General features: G+C 48.4%; 1 protein-coding gene across 1 annotated transcript; it reads left to right on the plus strand.

Annotated features, from left to right (window-relative positions):
* Positions 1-1,401: 1,401 nt before the first annotated feature.
* TFRC (transferrin receptor) lies at positions 1,402-17,439 on the plus strand. The gene is made up of 19 exons (XM_033068689.2): positions 1,402-1,508; positions 2,998-3,068; positions 4,877-5,090; positions 5,679-5,895; positions 6,082-6,225; positions 6,991-7,084; positions 7,461-7,583; positions 8,728-8,823; positions 8,977-9,116; positions 9,491-9,651; positions 9,954-10,073; positions 10,662-10,747; positions 10,861-10,924; positions 11,257-11,324; positions 11,690-11,757; positions 12,135-12,216; positions 13,140-13,364; positions 13,836-13,976; positions 14,246-17,439. Exons 2-19 carry the CDS (start codon positions 3,036-3,038, stop codon positions 14,486-14,488), a joined length of 2,319 nt encoding a protein of 772 aa, XP_032924580.1. The 5' UTR covers positions 1,402-1,508; positions 2,998-3,035; the 3' UTR covers positions 14,489-17,439.
* Positions 17,440-17,717: the final 278 nt, after the last annotated feature.

The following is a 17,717-nucleotide window of genomic DNA, read 5'->3' on the forward strand; positions in this document are numbered from 1 at the left end:
ATGACAATAGTTTTCCATCCCATGACTGGCATCACCACAGCTGGTGAGGGATGAATCTGGAGAACAGGGAACCTGGGCACTGGAGGCTGGCTCAGATCTCCTCTGCTAAACAGAACTGGCAGGTCCACCAGCACATCTTGCCTGAGAGACACTTTACAGACTTGTCTCCAGATGTCCGCACCGAATTTTGGGTCTAGTTAATCCCCCTTTTATCAGCACAGGAATGTATTGGTTTTCACCAAACATAATCCTCTTTGCAATCATGTGCTCTGCCGAACTATAAACTTTCTGCTTCCATCCTTCAGGATTTGACGTGATAATCCGGGCCTACTGATTTATTTTTCTAATGAGCAAGGGACAAATGAGCACAGTACTGCAGAACATGCGCACACACAAACCTTGAAGTGTTCCCTAGTTGTGACATGCTTTTGAGGGATGCCCTGAGCTGAAGGACTGAGGCTGGAAGCAGTGACCTTCTCTCATGGCAGCCTGTGTCCTGATGTGGGCTGTCCATACTTCTTAGGGGCTGGAAGACATAATACCCGCCACACTTCCCATTGTACAAATAAAATAGCAATCTGTGCAGCCCAACACGAAGGAAAGGCACCTTGAGCACCTCTGCCTGTTCAGATCTAAAAAGGCAGCCCTGAGCATGTGTGACTTGCTGGGACCTGAGGATGCTGAGAACTTCCCAAGCCAGAGCAAATCCTGCGTCTGGTTTGTACCACCCAGGGAGGAAAATATTTTTCCTGCCCTCATCCCTCAAAATGCTGAGAGGGTGGGAATGCTGAATCTGTGACTTACTGTTTCTTCTACTGCGGTACAAGCATGTCTTCCCACAAAGAGTTGTTAACCTCATCTCCCTGCCCCACTTCCAGCCCTTCCTGTGGAGGAGGTGGGACTCGGTGTGCACTCAGTGAAACACGTGCCACTTCTCCACCGTACGGAGAGCACCTTTATAAAGCACAATTTACAAAGCATGCCGCTTCATTCTTTATAAGGGAAGTAGGTCGTAGTGAGGAGAGGACCAGTCTCTTCTACCAGTGAGAGGATTAGAAGAAATGGCCTTTAACTGAGATGGGAGATTCAGTTCAGGTATTAGAAAACTGGCTTTCACTGTTAGGGTAATCAGGCACTGGAACAGGTTTCTTAGAGAGCTGATGGAGTCATGATCCCTGGAAGTGCTTAAAAGGTGCGTGGATCTGGTGCTGGGTCACACCAGTGGTGGTGCTGGGTTGACGATTGAACTGGATGATCTTGGAGGTCTCTTCCTTGCACTGTTCCGTGCTTCCGCGCGTTCCCCGTCCGCAGGTAGGGCAGGCAGCCACTCCCCCGAGTCCCTGGGCGCGCTGTGCGGGTACGTGCAGAGGGGCGGCGCGGGGAGGCGGGGCGGGCTCCGCCTGCCGAATACGCAAACGCTGGAGCCTCGGCTGCGGCGGCTGCCCGCGAGCCCTGTTCGCACCACGGGCGCTGCAGTCGCGCCCAACGCGGCGGTGGAGCGGCTGCGGGTGAGCGGGCACGGGCGGAAGGCCGGGAGCGGGGAGGGACGGCCGGGAGCGGGGAGGGAGGGCGGCAGGAAGGCAGGGACGGACGGACGGACGGACGGACGGACGGAGGCGGCGCGGAGCGGCTGCGGGCGCAGGGCCCGGCGGCGGCCGAGGCCGCTCCGCATGCGGCGGTGCCCGCTGACCTTGCGCGGTCCCGCGTTGTCCCTCGGGCGGGCTCAGCGCGGACGTGTCCCCGGCCGGGCCCCTATCGCCCGGGCCCTTATCTGGCGCTCCGCAGCTGGGCCCTGCTGGCGATACCGGGGCCGCCCAGCCCCGCGGGGCGGCTGCTCGAACGTGCTCGCTTTTCTCTCCTTTTCTTCTCTTTGCCTTATTTCTGAAAGACCGGGGCCTGGCTGGAGGGGCTCGGGGAGGCGTCGCGCAGCCGGCCAGCATCCCTACCAGGTGCAAAGCCCGCAGGCCCTTTGTGCCTTCCCGGGTTTCCTTTTAGCAGAGCCTCCACATGCTCAGCCACATGCTCGGCCCACTCGTGCCCTGGTGGGAGCCTGCGGCCTCAGGCTGTCACTTGGGAAAGGCTTCTCAAATCTGTCGGGGTTTCATCTCCGTGTGTTCTTGCCCTAAATAAAAGGTGAAATAACCAATGGCCGCTATTCACCTTTGATCTCCAAGTAAAAGCTTGCAGAGCTCCCAGGTGTAGAGCTAATCCACGTGCTCCTGAAGACCAGAGCCTTTCTTTAGCAGCGCTGCTTGAGGGCATACTCAGGTTGATTGCTCCCAACCTCAGCACCTGTCTTGTCACTCACTAAATTGCAGACTTTTTTCATGAAGAATGGAGAAATAAATCAGTTACAATTTACCTTTCAGATATGTTTGCTGTTTACAGAGAATTTAGGATTTTAAAAGTTGCTGAAATTATTTTGGAGAGATGCTCTTAGCGATTTTCAGAGACTTTTCAAAACAGAAATTGCCTTCACGAAGTTGTAGAGAACATAGCCATCTAGGAGGGGTGTTCATATGGGAAGTGTTTGGTCGGGGTTGGAGTTTGTGCTGCTTTGTCTTGTGGCCTTCTACCACTTCTCTCTTCCCCTGGACTCTTCCTGTCATTGAGACAGACAGACCCCAGGAACCTTAGATATCTAGAGTCCGTTTTCACAGTTGAGTAAATGCCTCTTGCTGGCACTCTCTTAATGGAGGTGTCCCTGCCCTTGGCTGAACTTAGCCATTGGAAAGTGTATTCCTCATTTATATACCTGTCAGTATGCCCAAAGTTCAACAGAAAGAGTTAACATGTTCACTGAGGCTCATCATTGCCTTGGGAACTTTAAGGTTGCATTCAAGGTTCGTGTAGGTTCACTAATGTAGTGACCTGTGTGGAAGTATGCACAGAAAATCCATGGGCAAGCAGTGCACTCGTGGCAATTACTGACCTCAGGTGTGTAACGTAGTGGCAGGGGAACAGCCTCACTTGACTTGTTATATTCTGAACTTCTAGGACTTTGGTGAAGTTGGTTTGCATTCATCCAGAAGGCAATGGACCATGCCAGAGCAGCAATCACTAACTTGGTAAGATCAGTCTCTTACTTGGTGTACCCCAATGCTGTTTGTCTCTTGGTGGGCTGACGATATTGAAGAAAGGTTCAACAACATCTGTGTATGAGATTGTATAATATTCTTTTTATATTTTTCCATGTAGTTCATTATCTATTTGAACATAAATGGGTTGCAGAATTGAGTATAGCTATAGTGCAGCAGTGGCTGTGTTGATGGAACTGTATGAAAGATACTTGATGAGTAGTGAGCTATATTTATTCAAAAAAATATCACTGCTTATCAGTATCAGAGAAGAATCCAAAGCAGCATTAGGTGCTGCTGTGTGGGTGGTGAGCCAAATGTCACTGCAAGTAACTGTAAATGATGAGGACGTGGCTCAAGTGGTTCAGTGCTGGTGGCGTTATCACTAACTGCTATCATGTTTTGGGTCTCTGAGAGAAACTGGGGGCAGGCATTGAACAAAGCTGCAGAAGGAAGTGCTGCTGAGGAAGCCGTTCAAATGCCTGCTGGGACAATCGACATGTGTTCTATTGTTACTTGGGGGTGAGAATTCAACCACAAGTCCAGCTCTTGAAAGCAACCTGTGCTTGAAACAAATGTGCAGGAGGAGGTACTTCTGAACTTGTTCAGCCAAGCCTGCCTAGAGAGTTTGGATTGTGAAATTACCTGAGGCTAGACTATGAGTGTGGTGGTTTAGTCTGTGAACAAGAATGGAGGATATGTGGGGCTGGGGCATGTCCTCTCTGTGAGGACATGTCTGAAATGACATTGGTTTCTTTTGCCAAAGCAAGCAGATACCTGGTCTCTTCACTTCCAGCTCTGACATGTGGTTTGAGAGTGAGCTGAGAACTGAAGATGAGCTGCTGAGGTTGTACCAGGGCTTGGGTGCTTCTTACCAGCTGCTTCTCCAGTACAGAGGAGAGTGCTGTTCCCAAAGCTGTTCCTATGGCCTTTTAGCCAGTCTCCGTCTACTCCCCAGCACAGCCACGGTGAAGGCAATTTCTGTGTCCCTAATGGAAGCCGAGTGTTTGGCCAGTGCCTGGCTATGCCTGGAATTGAGTTAATCTGAGCAGCTGCTTTGTGCATGGGCTGCTGTTCTGTGGGGGGCTGGGCTGTGCCTTGCACCTGTTTAGAAGGGTAAGCTCCAGACTGGAAGGTCTGCTTGGGCACTGGTAAAAACCTGTCAAACAATGCTGGTTCTTGGTGGGTGCAAGAGGTGTAGCCTCAGCTTTCATGTTAGCTGAGGTAGCATAATACCCATGGGCCATCTATCTTCAGCCTAGCTGCTTTGTAATACTGCCATGTGTGTAATAGTGTAATTTAAGGGTAGCCATAAGGCAGTTTAGTAGAAAATTATCTGGGTGCTGGATGACAGTATTTACATCAAAGTGGATGTGGCTCAAAGGCACAGCTGTGGTTGCTTTCCCTTCCCTCTGTCTTCATCAAAGCGTAAACTGTACACACTCAAGTCTGGTCTGTGCTCTGCTGATTAAAACCAGGACTTTCTGCTTGAATCAGCCTCAGCCATGGGGTCACATGTGTGCTGATGCTATTGGCTGCTTCATATCTGTAACAAACGTCAGGCTAGTCTCTGATCAGGGTGGCTCCAAACTTGACCAGGATAGATGAAATCTAAATAGATTCTGGAGACCTTGAGTGGGTCTGAGTCTTAACTGTTTAAAGCATCCAGACCAAACTCTTGCTGCACCGGAGCAGCTGCAGATGGACCAGATGTTTGGGTTGGAGCACAGGTGCAGCTGGCTGCAAGGACTGTAGGCTGGCATAGCCAGCTCTTCCAGCATGTCTGCCTTTCCTCACAGTTCAGTGGCGAGCCAACGTCATACACACGCTTCAGCATTGCCCGGCAAACGGATGGAGACAACAGCCATGTGGAGATGAACCTGGCTGCTGATGAGGAGGAAGGAGGGGAAATTGGGAAACCAGAGCACCTGCATGCCAGCATGCCTCCTCCACGGAGGAATGGCAAGAACCTCTGCCTCATAATCATGGCAGCTGTCGTCCTCCTTTTGATTGGTAAGGAAGGGTGGGAGGCAACTGCATGAAGTGGACTCTGGTATTGAATGTAATCCAAGGTTGTTAAATTTGAATCTGTATTGTTTTGGGAGATAATTCAACAACTGGGATCCAGGCCACAACCTCTTGTCACAAAGTATGTCTAGCTTAGACTTATGGTACAAAGCATTGGCACAAAGACTTGTGGAGTTTGACAGTGTAACTGTGTCTTAACTGAAGGGAATACTGGTCCATGTCGAAGTTTTGGTTTTCCCTCCATTAACTCCTAACACTTCTGTAGAGTTGTGGGTCAACAGATGAGTAAAGCCTTTGGTACTTGTCTCTTAAGGTTTTAACGATGCCATTGGCCTAAAGTGAGCATTGTCCTTCCCAAGTGGTGCTGGAGGGACTGCCAAGTGCAAGATCAGATTTACAGTGCCCCTTAAAACATGCCAGCTCAGGCAAAATGTCAGGTTGCATACTTCTGTCTGTCATTGGGTAAGCCAGCTCGTCAAAAATAGTCAGAGCAGAGATGCATCTTGACTCTGAAGCTGTGGTGGGGTTCAGTCATCTTTCTGCAGCACAAAGAAATACCTGTTCTGTCCACAGGGTTTCTGATTGGCTACTTGAGTTACCGAGGACGAATGCAGAGGGTTAACAGGTGCCTGGATGGAAGTGGGAACTGTGAGATGACTCCTACTGCATCCTACTACTCAGATGATGGAATGGAGGAAGAGGTTCTTGGACCACGTATCTTATACTGGCCTGAACTCAGAAACATGTTGTCAACTAAACTGGCAACTCCATGTTTTGAGACCAGCATGAGGTAACAGTTCCAGAAAGTTTACCTAGGGGTTTGACAGAGGCACAGCCTGTGAGTGGGGCTTGAGCTCATTTGGAGAATAAGGGTGATGCAGGGTGGTGTGTTTTAAACTCAGGCTTAAATGGCCTTGCAGGCTGCAGTGCAGCCTGGTGCTGTAGCCTAAGCTATACATATATCTGTAACCTACAGGCAAAGAGAAGGTAAGAATTCTGTTGAAGCTGGCAAGACTGAAGATGAGCACACTGCCAGCTACATTCATGACCAGTTCACCCGCTTCCGCTTGGATGACGTGTGGAACGATGAGCACTACGTTAGGCTGCAGGATAAAGGCAGGTACGTTAATGAAGAGATGCACATCTCATCCATATAGCACAAAGAGATGCTCATCTCGTCCATATAGCATGGATACTTGTAGTCTTGAGCAAATGTGTGATTTCTGCTTAAAATGATGTGAAAATTATGAGCCAGTTACCACTCTCCAAAGTCAACCTCAGTCTAGCCAAGCAATAACTGCTCCTGCCTCTTCTCAGGCTTTCTAAATCCACAGGGTCTGGTAGCAGCAGTCTGGATGTTTCCTGGGGCAGCTGTTTCCTCTAAGTGTGCTGAAGAAGTGGAGAGAAAACAAACTTGAGTGAAAACTCTGCTGAAAGGCAGATTCCCTGTGTCTAAAACTGCTAGCACAGGTGACGCTGTCTTGTCACCCAGACAGAGCTGCACACCTGGCAGTGGCTCCTCCAGTAGCTCAGGAGGATGTCAACAGGCATTGTGTTGCCTCACAACTCACACCCTTGTCTTACTTGCCCCCTTTTGTCAGGGAAAATGAGTTTGCTTAGCTTCTCTTTGGAGGTGACTGAGAGACTTGGAAGCAGAGATTGTTTCTGCTACTTGTCTTAGAAATCAGCCTTCATTAATGTCTCTGACCAACTCCAGAGATTTTTGCATGGAAGTACTGGGATGAGTCCGCCTGTTTCAGGCTCCATTGACTTGATCAGAATTGTTAGAGCACAGACTGAATACAGTCACAATACTGGCTCAGAATACTAAGCTGATTAAAATCTTGTGTGAAAGAGTATAACACTGTCTCTCTACCTTTAACAGTAGCAAGAACCAAGTGTTCATTGTAGAAAATGGTCAAGAGGAGTTGGAGAGTCCTGATGCATATGTGGCATACAGCAAGAATGGCACAGTTACTGTAAGTGACTCCAGGAGGATCCTGGAAATGTGTCTGTACACTTAAAAAATAAGTCTCTTTAAGATATGGAATGTATAAAGCCCTCCCCAGTTAAGAGAACTGGGCAGGGTGATCAGAGTGGGGAGGGGAATGGGCCCACATAGTATTCTTACTGCAGCAAGGTGCAGGAGTAACTTTAAACTTCCCTGCTGGAATCCAGACAGGAACCTTGACAGAAATGCTGCTCCAACAGGCATCTTACACTGGATCAGTTTACACTGCTGAGCTTCAGCTCCCTCCTGTTAACAGGAGTCACTGTTACAGTGACTCTGTAGGCTGTTTCAGCTATCTTACTGACTTAGGACTGCTGCATTCATAACCAGTGTTTCTATTGCAGGGCAAACCCATCTATGTGAACTATGGACGACAAGAGGATTTTCAGCAGATACGAAATATGGGTGTTTCAATGAATGGAGCTATAATCATCTTCAGAGCTGGAAAAATAACCCTTGCTGAGAAGGTAAGCAGTGTCTGCCCCAAAGTCTGGCTAGACTTGGCAGCAGGAAGTTATGCTTCCTACTCTTTGAGGCAGAGGTGTCTTTCTTCAGGTGTATAGAACTCGACTATGTAGGATTGTTCTGCAAGCCTGGTCTTGCTCGTTTGCACTAAGGCTTCACGTGCAGGTCTGGACACTGAGGCTGGGCATAGCTTGTTATTGTTGGTGGTGCCATTCTTCTTGGCCTCGGGCTGTTTGCTGGAACAACCAGGCCTCTGGAGTGGTGGGGCTGGAGGCAGCCTGGGAGCAGAGCTGGCTAATATCACTGGATACATCCATAAGGCTGCCAGAAGCATGACAGCCTTGCCTCCAGAACACCTCTTGCTGCTATAGACAGATACTTTAAAAGCTTGGCTGCAGTGTGTCACTTGGGTCCTTGCTAACTGTTCCCTTGGACCACGTGCTGTATTGTTCCCTCTGTAGAGGATAGAACCAGCCTGAAGGATCCAGCTGTTTCTGTATGCAGGCCTGTCCCATATCTGACCCGGAGCTGTCCCTCAGATGGATACTCCTGGGGGACTGGGGCACAGGACCCTTTGCACTTGGTCTCCACCTGTCTGCAGGCATCTAACACAGGCAGTGCCAGAAAGTGCTTCCAAAATATGTGGTGACTGGCTCGCCAATCCCATTCCCACTTTCTAAACTGGTGTCTAGCCTTACAAGAGTGTTTGTACCAGTGGCATACTAGAGCTGGGTTTCAAGTGTGTTAAACAGGGACCTGGCTAGTTCACTCTGGCACCTTTTTCCATGTGAAGGTGAGCCTCCAGTCACTCCTTGAGACTAACCTCATCTTGGGAAAACAGATGGAGCATAATCAAAATTACATAATAATAAATTTTAAGCTGCTCCAAGGAGCAATTATGAGCTGAAAGAATCATAGACACTGCGGTATGTCCTAACTGTTCAAAAGGATGTTAGACACAGTTTGCCTGGAGTAGAGCTGAGCTGCTAGGATTTAGTTGCCTTGTGTATCTGTCAGGTGGCTGTTAAAATCTGTTATGGAGTTGGGCACTGGAAGCACAACCCTTCACACCATTACTCCATGTTCTTGCCTGGACTCCCCTTGCTTGCAGTGCAGATGTGCAGTTAATGTTTCTCTTTGCTGCAGGTTGCAAATGCCAAAAAGGAAGGAGCAGTCGGTGCCCTGATGTTCCTGGACTTCTCAAAGAACAAGAAGGCAGATTCCTATGTCCCCTTTGGACATGTGAGTATGTAACTGGTTCCCCTGTTCTCAAGAACCTCTCTGGCTGTGGGCTGCAGCCTGGAACAGTCCTGCAGGCCTCTGGCTCAGCAGTGCCATTTGTAGATGAAAACTGTTGAACTCTGGTGAGACGAGGACTCCTCTTGCTTTTCACAGGCCCACCTTGGAACTGGAGACCCTTTCACTCCAGGCTTCCCTTCTTTCAACCACACCCAGTTCCCACCAGTGGAATCTTCTGGACTACCTCACATTCCTGTTCAAACTATCTCTAGAGAAGCAGCAGCCAGACTGTTTGGGTAAGTGTTTCTCCCATCTTGCAGGGTGAGGTGCTGTGGCCTCTTGCAGGAGTGAGGGTGGTGTGAGGTGCTGTGAGACTGAGAGCTCTCTGCTGCTCTCTGCTGTGTGTGGCAGGGAGCATGTTCTGGAACTAGCTGGAGAAGAGTCACTTGTGTTCATGCCTTAAAGATTGAACTTAATCTAGTGTTGAATTCCTCTTGGCCTCTGCATTCTTCCCCTCCTTGCTTAATTAGTGGTGCAGAACTGCAAATTCTCTCCTAGGCAGGCCCTGAACAAGGTTGCACCTGCAGTTGCAGGAGTGCATTTTTCACACAAAAATTAAATGAGGTCAGAGCTGGATAATGAGTTCAAAGGATCTTCTTTTTTCTCCCAGAAAAATGGACGGAGACCCATGCCTTCTGGACTGGATTGGTATCATGGGATGTAAGGTGACAGTAAACAAAAACATGACAGTGAAACTGACTGTGAACAACGTTATGGTGGATAGGAAGATTCTGAACATCTTTGGTGTTATCAAGGGATTTGAAGAACCAGGTAACAGCATCTGTATTGTGGCTCAATTTTGAGAGGAACCCTTCCTCTTTTGTGGTCACTGCAATGGGACAGTTCTTTCTCAGCAGAACCAATGCCTTCCCCTTCCTTCCTTCCCCTGAGGATCAAAGAGAAATCTGAACCATGCTGTCAGGGAAAGGCTAAATGAAAGCACTCAGTGTGCCAGATTCAGGGATAGACTGCAGACTCTCTTCCTACTACAGAAGCTGAAAGCTGCTCTTCTCATAAATGGTATTTGCAATGTGAAGCTTGCAGCTGAGGTCTTGATCTTGTCTCCTTTACAGATCGGTACGTTGTGCTCGGAGCCCAGAGAGACTCCTGGGGGCCAGGAGCAGCCAAGGCTGGTGTTGGCACTGCCATCTTGTTGGAACTTGCCCGTGTCATCTCGGACATGGTGAAAAATGGTAAATATTTGTGAACAAAAGCACGAGGGTGGGAGGTGATGCAGGTCTAGCTCTCTGTATTAGCAATGGAGAGCACAGTTGCAAAGAATCCTTTAGAAGGTGTAGGAATCTGTAACAGAGCTTCCTGAGAAAAGCTGTTACTTGTCCAGTACAACTTGCCTGCAATGAGCATTCACTTCCAAGGGACTGCCTGCCGATATCTGGTATGGCTCAAATATGAGAGTGTCCTTGAATAACACAGGATGCAAACCTTAAACTTGAGCTGTCTGTTGGACAGCCAGGTCCCAAGTGGGAAAACTGAGAAGTGTTTGACCAGCTGGAGCAGTGGGGACTGCATGGCGGCAATTAGTGTGAGCACATTTGTCTCCAGGGTTAATTTTGGGCTTAGGCAGCTAAACAAAACAGAGTGGAAATGCAGACAGCATTGTTCTGCAGCATGTGGGGGCAGGGTACAGCGTCTGTGCAATGTGCACACTTCTCTGCAGCAGCACTGTCTGAGGAGAGGGCAATTCATCATCCCAGGCCCGCAGTGCTAATCTGTGTCTCCATGGGAGAAGGGCAGACATCTCAGCCTGTGTCTCTTTACAGATGACTACAAACCGCGGCGCAGCATTATCTTTGCTAGCTGGAGTGGGGGAGAGTACGGAGCTGTGGGTGCTACCGAGTGGTTGGAGGTATTGATTATTTAATAGAGTTCTGCAGGATAGCTGTGCAGTTGTTCCTGTGGATTAAACATTCTGGTGTTGGACTGCTACTGCCCATTATTAAAGTACTTGTTTTGTTCTAGGGGTACTCCACCACGCTGCATGCTAAAGCCTTCACCTACATCAACTTGGATACCGCAGTCCTGGGTAACCTGCTGCTCTCTGAGTTTTTTGAAATTGGGTGGGACTAGAATAGCTGGAAGAGACATCCCTTAACCTCTAGGAATGGGGGCTGTGCCAGAGGTGGCTGGTGGGTGTTTGGCTGAAGACTGGCATGACTCTATTTATTCTCCTGCTGTCATTGAAGCTGGGAGGCTGATACAGCCTCAGCCACGAGGAGCCAGCTCTGCTAAGTCCTTGTAGATTGTCCTGTGTCTGTTGAAGGTCCTTTGGCAACTGCAGCTGTAGATCGGGGTGGGTAGCTCTAGCAGTAGTGGTTGATTGTGCCAGTATGTCAAATACCCTTTCATTTTTTGCAGGCTCCAAAGATGTGAAAATTTCTGCTAGCCCGTTGCTGTATTCATTGCTGGAGACAGTTATGAAGAGGGTAAGTTGAAGGGCTTGGTCTGATCAAGGTGACTGTGGTTTTAAGGAGGAGCTGAAAGCAGACTGAGCTGTGCTGGGTCACTTTGCCCAATTGACACCTTCTGAGGAGAAAGACCCATTTAGGAGAAGAACCTGGGATATTCTGAAGGAGCACTGTCTGAAATCAGCTGCGCTCTCTGGCAATTGCAGTTCACACATGCAGGATCTAAAATCAGCAAATGCTGCAGTTCAGTGGCAGATGTGCTGGTGTGTAGAAAGGTCAGGGGAGCACACCTGACTCTTCTGCACAGCAGTGTAAGCTCCAGGATGGACCTGGAAGCCCAAGCAGAGGTCATAACAAATGCAGTGACACTCATCTCTGTGCAGGTAAAGGACCCTGCAAAGGATTCGCAAAACCTGTATAGCAGAGTTGGCTCTGATTGGATAAAGAGAGTGTAAGTACTGTCATCCATCTCTTTGGGAAAGCAGATGTTCTCCATAGAGGAGCAGACAATATGGATTCTGCTGGAGTGTCATACTGCTGTCTGGGGGGTGGTTCTACCTTCTGATGTGGGGTCAGGCAAGTGTGAACAGTACAGTACTAACTGTGCTGCCCCAAGCTGGCTGAGGCAGCCCAGACACCTGCAGGACAGGAACAGCCTTGTACCAAGTCTAGTAGCAGGGAATGGACAAGTAGGACCAGGGATTTGGTTGCGACTCCTTCAGTCTTGTCTAGAGTTCTGTTGGCTCAGAGCTTCAATTGTAGAGCTTATAGCTTTTCTCCTGAGATGCCCAAACCAGTTGGTAACTACTCAGTGTTTGTCTTCTGCAGTGTTCCCCTTGATATGGATAATGCAGCGTACCCTTTTCTGGCCTACTCAGGAATTCCAGTGGTTTCCTTTGGTTTCTACGATGTAAGTAATGTGCGCTTGCCTGCTGTGCTCATTCCATGCAGACTGTTGTAAGGATATCTGCTCTACAGGATGGCAGAGCAAGAGGTGCTGTCCAAGCTCAATGTCCTTGCAAGAGCCTCTCAAAGGGAGAGGTGCAGCCTCTGGACCTGGTGGCTGTGGCAGTGCTTGCTGTCCAAGACTGCTTCTGGGACAAGGCTGACGTACAATCTCTGTTCCAAAATACTGAATACTTGCAGGTTTTTGGGGAGAAGGGTCACTTGCTCTTCTGGAGGTTCAGATGTCAATAAATCAGAAGCTAAAAGCAATAGAAAGATGTCAACCTGTTGCTGCATCAGTGAAAGACTGTTCTACAACCTTCTGGTCAGCAAGCAGAGGGCATTGTGGAAGCGATATCATTGCCCAGAGCCAAGTATCTCCCTTAACTCTTCCAACCTGCTGCTGCAGCTTGGGGGTAACATCAGCCCAGCAGCCTACCCTGTTACTGCAGGTGTGCAGCTTGGCCCCTTAGGGATAGCATCTCCCTCTCTTAGGAGTGCTTGGGTTTGTTGGTGTCCCACTTGTTTCACAAAAACACTTGAATTATCCTGACAGGAAGGGTTAGAGGGTGCTGCAAGCCAGACCCAGTGGTGAGATTTGCCCACCTGCATTTCTGCAGTGAACTCTGAGGGGATAAAGGTCTGTGTCTGTCTTCAGGTCTAAATAACAAGCAGAACATCCTGCTGGTCACTGGAAGCTGTCAGGGATGAGATACAAGAGCTCCATTCCCTTCCCAGTGCTTTGGGGTTTTGCCACTTGAGTCTTTGCTCCGTAGCAGCACAGGGGGATAGGATGTGGTGCAAGTAACAAGTAATCTTTGGTGGGGGATGAAAAAAGTCTGACTGGAAAAGCATTCTTGTTTAACTTCAATACCTTCTTTCTTGTAGGAAGGTGATGAATATTCCTTTTTGGGCACTACTGAAGACACTTTGGCTAACCTGAAGGAGAAGACTGACAAGTTGTATCTTCTCATGCGTACTGTTACGGAGGTTGCTGGACAAGTAGCTCTCAGACTGACCCATGACCATGAGCTCTTCCTGGACTTTGATAGATACAGTGAAGAATTGCTATCATTCCAGGAGCAGCTTTTGCCCTTTGAACCCAGTGTGAAGGTTAGAAGCACTCAGAGTTCACCAAATCCCTGATGGTTATGGGGTCATGTGCTAATAAGGCTCTGTTCCAGTAGATACAGCAGGATGGACACCTTAGATGTAAAAGGGTAGTGAAGTGTAACCAGAATTTATATTCCTTATGGAGCAGTGCAGGCAGAGCAGCTGTGGCAGACAGATTTAGCTGATCTAGATGTTGTGAGCTCTTGAGGAAATGGATGTGAACAGTTTCTTCTCTGGTTATCATTCACAGCATAGTGCAGCTTTGCATCTCATTTGCACCCCTGCTGAAAATCTACAAGAAACTGTGGGGTGGGGAGTGACCTCAGAAGAGCCTGCCAGGAACTTGTTCTGCTACTTGGCTAAACTGCCAAAAAAAAAAAAAAACCAACAAAAGAAACCCAAAATGCTTTCTTTTGGTAAGAGAGCAGCAAAAGAAGAAAATCAGGTTTGCTAACAGCTCCTCCCTTGCAGGCACTGGGGCTGACCTTGAACTGGCTGTATTTTGCGCGTGGAGACTTCCAGCGAGCTGCACATGCACTGAGAGGAGACATTGCAAACAGTGACAGGGAAAACAGGATTGTCCGCAGAGCCCTGAATGACAGGATGATGAAGGTGGGTATCTTCAACTGGTTTTTCTTCCTTCACAAAGGAAGTGCTGGCTGGGATGAGCCTTTCCCTAAGGGGCCATGGGCACTGTGTAGACTGGTGTCTCTTCCATTTGCTTAGTGGCAACATGATGGCTTGTTCACAAGAGAGGGTCTGGCCCTTGCTGTGGCAAAGGGCTGAGTGGGGATCAGAGGTTGGCAGCTTGTGTTGGAACAGATAAGGAAAGAAGGACTTGGGAAGTGAGAGTATAACCCTGAATTTGCACCTCTACTCAGGTGGAATACGACTTCCTCTCCCCATACCTCTCACCAAAAGATGTTCCCTTCCGCCACATCTTCTTTGGCAAAGGCAGCCACACCCTGAAGAGTCTGCTGGAGAACCTGAAGCAGCTGAAAGCCAACGACAGCAGGGTGGATTTGAAGGAGGTGAAAGAGCAGCTGGCCTTGGCAACCTGGACCATTAAAGGGGCTGCCAATGCTTTAGTGGGCGATATTTGGAATACAGACAATGACATCTAGACACAGCAAACACCTGGATTACCCATCTAAGGTACAGGAGAGCTGTGTGCTCTCATGGGGAGCACAGCTTCCTTCCTGACTCCAGCAGAGGGCCTTGCTGTGTAGCTCTAGTTCCACCTGTAGCAACACACAACAAATTCCCTGTACCTCAGATTAGGCATTGGCATGATTTTTAAATGGCAGCTTCTTGCAGATTTCCAGTACCTAATATATTGTGAAACCTAACCGAAACTCCCTGAAATCCAAATGAAACCCACTCCCTAACATGGCATTACTTTCCTGTAGATATTCTGGCAACAAAATGTTTTTGACCAAAGTTGAGCATGAAATTTAAATCTCACCTTGACAAATTTATAGGAGGCAGTCTTAAAGCAGTACTAAGATTACCATGAAGTCTCCTCTGACCAGGCTCCCACCTAACCACAGTCCAAACTGGTGATGTACAGCTGCTTATGGGATTTCCTGCCTCCAGTGTGCTTAAAAACTAAGAACTCAGGTGTTTCCTGAACCGGTACCTTGAGTGGGAAGGTACCTCATCTATTCAGGCTTTTAATTGCTGGCCACCTAAACCTAGTGACAAAACAGGGAATGGATTCCTCTGAAGACCTGTAATGAGGATCCCTTCTCTGGCAGGAAGCTGCAGAGAGCTGCAGTTCAAAAATTAAACAAGGTAGTAATAGCCCGCAAGTGCTGGATTATTAGCAAGCTCTGAAGTGCCTGGCCTGCCTTTACTCAACAGCAGGGTCCCAGTGAAATCTTGCAGGCTTGCTTCTGCCGAGGCAGGTATCAACACCCAGGGAAAGTGACCCAAAGATTATCCAGTGTCCCCTTGATATCCTTGGCTGGCACCTCAGTGAGTCCTGCAGCATTGAGAAATGGCTTTAGGACTGGCACTTCAGACCTTGCTGCTCAGGGGCCTTGTGTGAAATTGAGTCTCTTGCTGGCCAAACCCTGTTTGACTGATGTCATTTTGCAGGTTGGCTCTTGTTTGGCACTGAGATATTTATTTCTTTATTTATTTATCAGTGACAGTGTTCACTATAAATGGTGTGTTTTTTTTATAGAAGATAATTATCGGAAGCAGTGCCTTCCATAATTATGACAGTTATACTGTCGTTTTTGAATAAAGCAGCATCTGCTATTACAATCAAACATGATACTGGAACTTTGCATTTAAAGTAATCAAAACAAGCCCCTCAAAAAGTTTTGGAAAACTAGCAATTAAGCTTTCTGTGGCGAAAACACCGCTCTGGAAGAAACTTGAAGGTGTAAACCTGGTAGAGTCTCCAGGTTGTGCTTAAAAGTAATACTTGAAATGTTGAAAACCTGGGTGGTAATTACACTACCAGAAATTTGTCTTCCTTGCAGGATCTGTGCCCCTCTGTGGGCTTCAGACTTCTTCCTGCTCCCCTTTCTGGATGCTGTGTGCTCTCACAGGGAGCACAGCTTCCTTCCTGGCCCTGGTCCCAGCAGAGGGCCTTGCTGTGTAGCCCTAGTTCCACCTGTGGCAACACACACAAACTCCCTGTACCTCAGATTAGGCATTGGCACGATTTTTAAATGGCAGCTTCCTGCAAACTTCCAGTACCTTATGTATCATGAAACCTAACTGACATTATCGGGGGCAGTGTCTCCCATAATGTGTAAAGAACAAGGTAGTTTTTGCCTACCACAGTGTTTATATCGGAGGCAGTGACCTCCATATGTTGCACTATGGGTGTACTTAATTATCGGGGACAGTGTTTCCCATAATTGTTCTATGCTTATCACGCAATGTCATCTGCGAAGCTTGATGGTTAGTATCTAACATGGATTAATTTCCTGCAGTCCTATTTTTTCACTCTCCTGTGGTGATGCAGATACAAACTTCAGTCTGTTATGTACATCCTTAGACTCTTCCTTCTCCATAGGCTGAACTGTTTCAAATAGCTGTGCTGTCTTGATGAATTGGCTTCCTGCCTCCAGTCACGGGAGTGGTGCTTGAGTGTTTAGTGGAAACTAGGCTAGTTAGACTGTGTGTTCTGTGGTGTAGTAAACTTCCTTCAAATCAGTTTCAAAGACCTGAGGAATTAAAAGTGAATGTAAGGCTTGGGGCTGACAGCTGTCCAGAGGACTCTGGTCACTGCTCTGGATTGGGTGCATGTAACATTTTGAGAGGCTGGCCTGCTGTGGCACTGGGAGGGTGGTGTTGTGTGTGCATGGGCTGCTCACTCTCTAGTTTTGGCTGGAAATTCCAGTCTTGCCCCCTGGGGTGTTGCGTGGAGGGAGGAAAATCAGTGGCAGCTTTTGATTGGTGCCGCTCTGCTGTGTGATCTGAAGCTGAGCACTGCTGATGTGACACCTGCTAAACTGTGCTGCCTGTTCCCAGTGGCTGTTGCCAGACCTGTACTGCGTAGTTCGATCTGGCATTTAAACCTAACCTGAGCAAGTGGCCTGAGCCCCCACTGTTCAGCTGGAGCTCCACAAGGAATGGGCAGGGACTGGCCTAGTTACTGAGCTCAGTGCTCACCAGCTTGGAGAGCTCAGATTTTCATCAGTCTCTAGAAACCTGATGCCCAGGCTTGTGCAACTTCTTGTTCTTCGTTAACTTCCTACAGCCCTGTCTGTGTTAGTATTTCCTAGTGACATTTCTCTGGATGGCATCTAAGAGCTGCTGTCTGGGAGTCCTCACTGTGGTGTTTGCATGCATCTTGATGTCAGACTTAATCTTGTGCTTTATAGCCAGCAGAGAGAGACAGAAACCAAAGCTTGTCTCCTAGCTAGGCTGCACAGCTGTGACTGCTGGGATGCCTTGCTTAGTGCTGGCACCTGACTGCTGTGGGGCACTAAACTGTTTCTGAATTACCTGCTGTTTGCTTGAATAAAGTATTTTTGAAGCTTGAACACTCAGCTTCTCATGTGGGGTTCGGGATTACCTGCTGTCTGCTTTAATAAAGGTTTTGAAGCTTGAACACTCGCCTTCTCTTGTGACTTCTTGCAAAGCCATGATGCTGTTGTGGCATTGTGGCCATGGGTGATCTTGGGCAGCTGGGGGGAGGCTGTTGTCCTGTTCCATCAGGGCTGGTAGGAGCTCTAGTACAACTTAGATGATGTGCACTTCACAGTGCTGCTCAGCTGAGTCCTGTCTTACCACAGCCAGCTGCACTGGTAATGGGGTGGAGGAGCACAAATGTATACAAGCCCCCAGACCTCCCCCTCTTTTCATGTCCTTCATCCTCCCTCTCTGTCA

The sequence above is a fragment of the Catharus ustulatus genome, chromosome 10 (genome assembly GCF_009819885.2).
Source record: "Catharus ustulatus isolate bCatUst1 chromosome 10, bCatUst1.pri.v2, whole genome shotgun sequence".
NCBI classification, from domain to species: domain Eukaryota; kingdom Metazoa; phylum Chordata; class Aves; order Passeriformes; family Turdidae; genus Catharus; species Catharus ustulatus.

Bases quoted from the DNA above. Each gene is read 5' to 3' on its own strand.
- TFRC (XM_033068689.2), top strand. From the start codon at position 3,036: ATGGACCATGCCAGAGCAGCAATCACTAACTTG. The intron at 7,584-8,727 runs GTAAGCAGTGTC...TCTTTGCTGCAG, and splicing joins AAATAACCCTTGCTGAGAAG to GTTGCAAATGCCAAAAAGGA. The intron at 10,925-11,256 runs GTAACCTGCTGC...CATTTTTTGCAG, and splicing joins CTTGGATACCGCAGTCCTGG to GCTCCAAAGATGTGAAAATT.